General features: G+C 37.2%; 1 protein-coding gene across 1 annotated transcript; it reads left to right on the top strand.

Moving 5' to 3' along the window:
* The first annotated feature begins 269 nt into the window (after positions 1 to 269).
* LOC101896259 (zinc finger protein 287) lies at positions 270 to 2,609 on the top strand. Its single transcript, XM_059119009.1, has 4 exons — positions 270 to 906; positions 964 to 1,409; positions 1,484 to 1,938; positions 2,003 to 2,609. Exons 1-4 carry the CDS (start codon positions 447 to 449, stop codon positions 2,274 to 2,276), a joined length of 1,635 nt encoding a protein of 544 aa, XP_058974992.1. The 5' UTR covers positions 270 to 446; the 3' UTR covers positions 2,277 to 2,609.
* The last annotated feature ends 1,545 nt before the right edge of the window (positions 2,610 to 4,154 follow it).

The raw sequence follows: 4,154 nt of genomic DNA, 5'->3' as shown, positions 1-4,154 counted from the left end.
TCTCCCACCGCTATAATCCTTTAAGCGATTTACTTTCCAAAGATTATCATCCAAGTCATATGCATCATTTGAACACTGCCGATCTACAAACTAGATCATCTTCATCATCTACCCCATCCAATATGGGTGGGGTGGGACCAAATGATTTGGTTAGCAAACAACAGCAACACCGTTCCATACCACAGCAACAGCAGTACAAACAACAACCACCTTTCAATATACGTTATCCGTCGCCAAGTGCATTTTTCCATCACCAGCAACAACAACAGCAGTCCACCCATCTATCCCAACAATTACAGCCACAGAAGCTAATTAAACTAAGTAGACAAAATACACCATCGCCGCATCAATCCAACACTAGTGGTCCATTACACAAAATCTCCGAACGTTCTGTGACACCCTGCCACCCCAGCAAGGAGGACAATGACAGCGATGCCCCAATCGAGATGACAACAACCCATCATGATGAGGCAGCAGCCATACGGGATCGTGACAGTGGCAATTCGAGTGCAGCCACCACCAGTTCCATTACCTCGTCGATGATTTATAAGGATTCCTTAGAGCAATTATTGCAGCGTCGTCACTCCGGACCAACACTGGCTGCCGAGGCCGGATTGAAGACTTATTCGCAAATTTTAATGAACTCCAGCACTCCAACGGATACCTCAAGTTGTAAGGAGAAAAGCTCCTCTTCATCTACCTCATCTACACCGCCGCCAGCTCCTGGAACGCCAGGTCAACTTTCACTTAGCCGTAGTAGTATGCTGAAAAGTCCCTCGGATACCTCATCGCTGTTCAGCGAACCCATCGAAGAGGAGACGCGTTGTGTGGTGTGCAATGCCCATTTTCCAAATGTTTGGCTGTTGGAACAGCATGCAGCCCTGCAACATCCCCTATTGGGACCAGGTGAGGAAAAACCTTTTATTTGTGAACAATGTGGTCAATCCTATCGATATCGTTCAGCTTATGCCAAACACAAAGAAACCAATCATCGTTCGCGTCTACCCGCTGACAAACTTTTCACATGCGATGTCTGCGGCATGCAGTTCCGTTACTTGAAATCATTCAAGAAGCATCGTCTAAATCATGCCCTTGAACGATTGCATGGCAAGAAGGGTAAACATCCATTTGCCATGCATCTACATCAGCAAATGCAGGAACATGAAATGATTAGCGGTGGACAGGAATCGTCAATGGGTGTGATGGGTCCAGAAGTCGATGTAGTTGAAGATTTGCGCATTAATATCAAAAAGGAACGAGAGGATGATGATTCTCAGCAACAACAACACCCACAAAGGCATGATAATGAACAGAATGATGGCATTGACTCGACCAGAGTCCAAGCCCAGACCAATACGAATGAGCCGAACATTGAATGCTCTGATGGAATACATAGTACAAATAAGAGGGTAAGTTTTGGGTGTAGTAGTGTAAGATTAAACAGATTTTCAGATCTTAAAATGACACTTTCTTCCATTTATAGCAACGCCTTCTTAATGCTCCACCACCATCCCACATGGAAACCGATCCCTCCTATCATCATATATCGCATCAACTTTCTTCGATTCCTACGTCACACCAGCAACAACAGCATCACTCACAGCACCATTTGCCACCACATCATCATCATTCACATCTTAACTCTCAACTGCCTGGGCATTTGGCCCACAATATGTCAGCTATGGCAGCAGCTGCCGCTGCAGCCACAACGCCCCAGCATCAACAACAAATTACGCCCCAAACAGCCCAGCAGGCTGCTGTGGCAGCTGCAGCCGCGGCTGCAAATTCAATGAATTCCTTAAATTCACTCAACTCAATAACTTCTCTCATCAATGCTGAGCGCTTGCCCAATGAACAGTTTTTGGGTTTAAATCCGCAGGAGGCATCGATATTGAATTTTCTACGTGTTGATGCTCAAGAAAGGCAACGTGACAAAAGGTAAGTCCTCATTTTTTTAATTCTCTTTATTTTAATGTTATTAAATTTGATTTTTATGAAGCAGACCTCCAGCATCTCGTTTCGCCTGTCCCTTCTGTGGCAAATGCGTGCGTTCCAAGGAAAATCTGAAACTACACGTACGCAAGCATACTGGAGAAAGGCCTTTCGTTTGTCTCTTCTGTGGTCGTGCCTTTGGCGGCAAATCCGATCTGACACGTCACCTGAGAATCCATACCGGTGAGAGGCCTTATCACTGTGAATCATGTGGCAAGTGTTTTGCTAGAGCCGATTATCTGTCTAAACATTTGACAACACACATACACAATGCTCCACGCTGAGATGAGGTGCGAAGGAGACGACTCCTTCGCCGCTAGGTGTTTGGTATTTTTCAAACCTGCCGCCGGCCTAGAACAACATCAACAACAACATTCACAAGCAAATATCAAAGGTTATGTGGAGAGAAAATAAAAAAGGATTCTTGAATAATACGTAAGAACTTTGGTATCTACAACTACATACATAGAAATAAACATACAATTATACACTTACGTAACATACATAATACTAGGAACGTCTATTTTCCAATAGAAAACAGACTAAACACCGGAAAATGTTCTGTCACGAATGAAACAAAACTAAAACTACCAACTTTGTTCAAATTTTGAGGCGTATTTACAGGTATCTTAAATTAATCTATTAATTTTTAAACCAAGATGTTTACATAATATTGAAGTTTAATTTTAAGTTCTAAATTGTGTTTTGTTCTAAGTGGAATTTATTTGAGGCAAATTATCAAGTTTTTGTCCTATAGTTTTTTTCTTAACTTCTTGGGCACGATTTTTAGTTCATGTGGGAACAAATAATGGGTATTATTTTCTTATTTTTTTAAATTTAGGAACATATATTTTATAGGGTTGTTACTAATTTTCACCCAATGTTTTCTGGATATAATATTCTTAATGATAGAGTAATTATAATTATTTATTGAGAACAAAAATTAATCGATTTTTAGAATTTGGTAATGAAAGTATGAAATGTCAAAAAAAAGAACCAAGTCCAGTTCGGGTATTATAATCTACCGCCATTTGTTTGGAATTCATTTTAATTTTTTTACACCGATTTTTCACGCAAAATAAATAGTACATGACCTAATAATGATAAAACTCTAAACCAGGGCCAAGATTCCCAATTTAATGTTCTTTCAATTTGTTACTCTCATTTTACATTGTTTTTCAATGGTTCTGATGGAGAGTGTGGAAAGAATTACGCTCATTCAGGGCACAACTTTCCTTTATCTCAAGGAATACTTTAAATGTTCGGAAACGGGTTGCGGATTTGTACAAGTAAATCAATCTTTCTTAGTTTCTTGAATATTTTTGCTATAGAAGTGCCCTTTCGGTTATATTTTCATACATTTCACCAGGGCTGGATTGATTTTTGACATTTTAAATAAAAAAAAAAAAACACTTTAGAAATTTTAATTTTGAGATAGAAACCATAAATTTAAATATAATTGAATATTTTAGTTTAGAAAATGGCTTAAAAATTTAATTTATCTTTTTGTTTTGGTGCTGGATTATTTTTTGATTAAGAATTAGAAAAGGAAGGATAAACACAAAAAAGTCAAAATATTTCGAAATCAAATATTAAAACTAAAGAAAAAACACATCACAGTTGAGAGTTTTCTTTTCATGAGGATGAAAACAAATCAAAATCTTGGTTTCACAACTTATAACTTAGATTGTAAAATCTTGAATAGGAAACATAACCTAAAAACTGAGTATTAAATACTATCACATAAATACATTACAAATTAAAGAAGGTATACATATTTAGTTTAACAAAATTTCATAGCATATTCGAACACAACCAGCCAGAAACTATTTTGGGTGGAAGGCCATGTAAACGATTTGGATTGTGGCTTTCCACCTTAACATAACCTTCATAATCTGCCGTTTATTTTTTGTTTTGTTAAAAGAAAAGTTTTAAGAAAACAACAAAACAGATAATGCAAACAATTAATAAAAATAGCCTTAAACAAATAAATCAAATACAAACCTATATCACAAATGATATATTTAAAAAAAAAATAGCGAAAATTTACAATAGTATAAAATACATCTTTTTTTAGTTTCTTAATAAGAACAAACAACTACAACAACAAATATGCAATAATTGGTTTATTTTTTTAACTAATCATATTATATACAAGCAAC

The sequence above is a fragment of the Musca domestica genome, unplaced genomic scaffold (assembly GCF_030504385.1).
Source record: "Musca domestica strain aabys unplaced genomic scaffold, Musca_domestica.polishedcontigs.V.1.1 14, whole genome shotgun sequence".
Classification (NCBI taxonomy): Eukaryota; Metazoa; Arthropoda; class Insecta; order Diptera; family Muscidae; genus Musca; species Musca domestica.
The sequence above is the reverse complement of the archived record's forward strand: the minus strand, read 5'-3'. Positions and strand labels throughout refer to the sequence as shown.

Excerpts from the sequence above, each read along its gene's own strand:
- LOC101896259 (XM_059119009.1), top strand. The coding sequence starts at position 447 with ATGACAACAACCCATCATGATGAGGCAGCAGCCATACGGGATCGTGAC. Across the intron at positions 1,410-1,483 it reads TACATAGTACAAATAAGAGG|CAACGCCTTCTTAATGCTCC; the intron begins GTAAGTTTTGGG and ends TTCCATTTATAG. Across the intron at positions 1,939-2,002 it reads GAAAGGCAACGTGACAAAAG|ACCTCCAGCATCTCGTTTCG; the intron begins GTAAGTCCTCAT and ends TTTATGAAGCAG.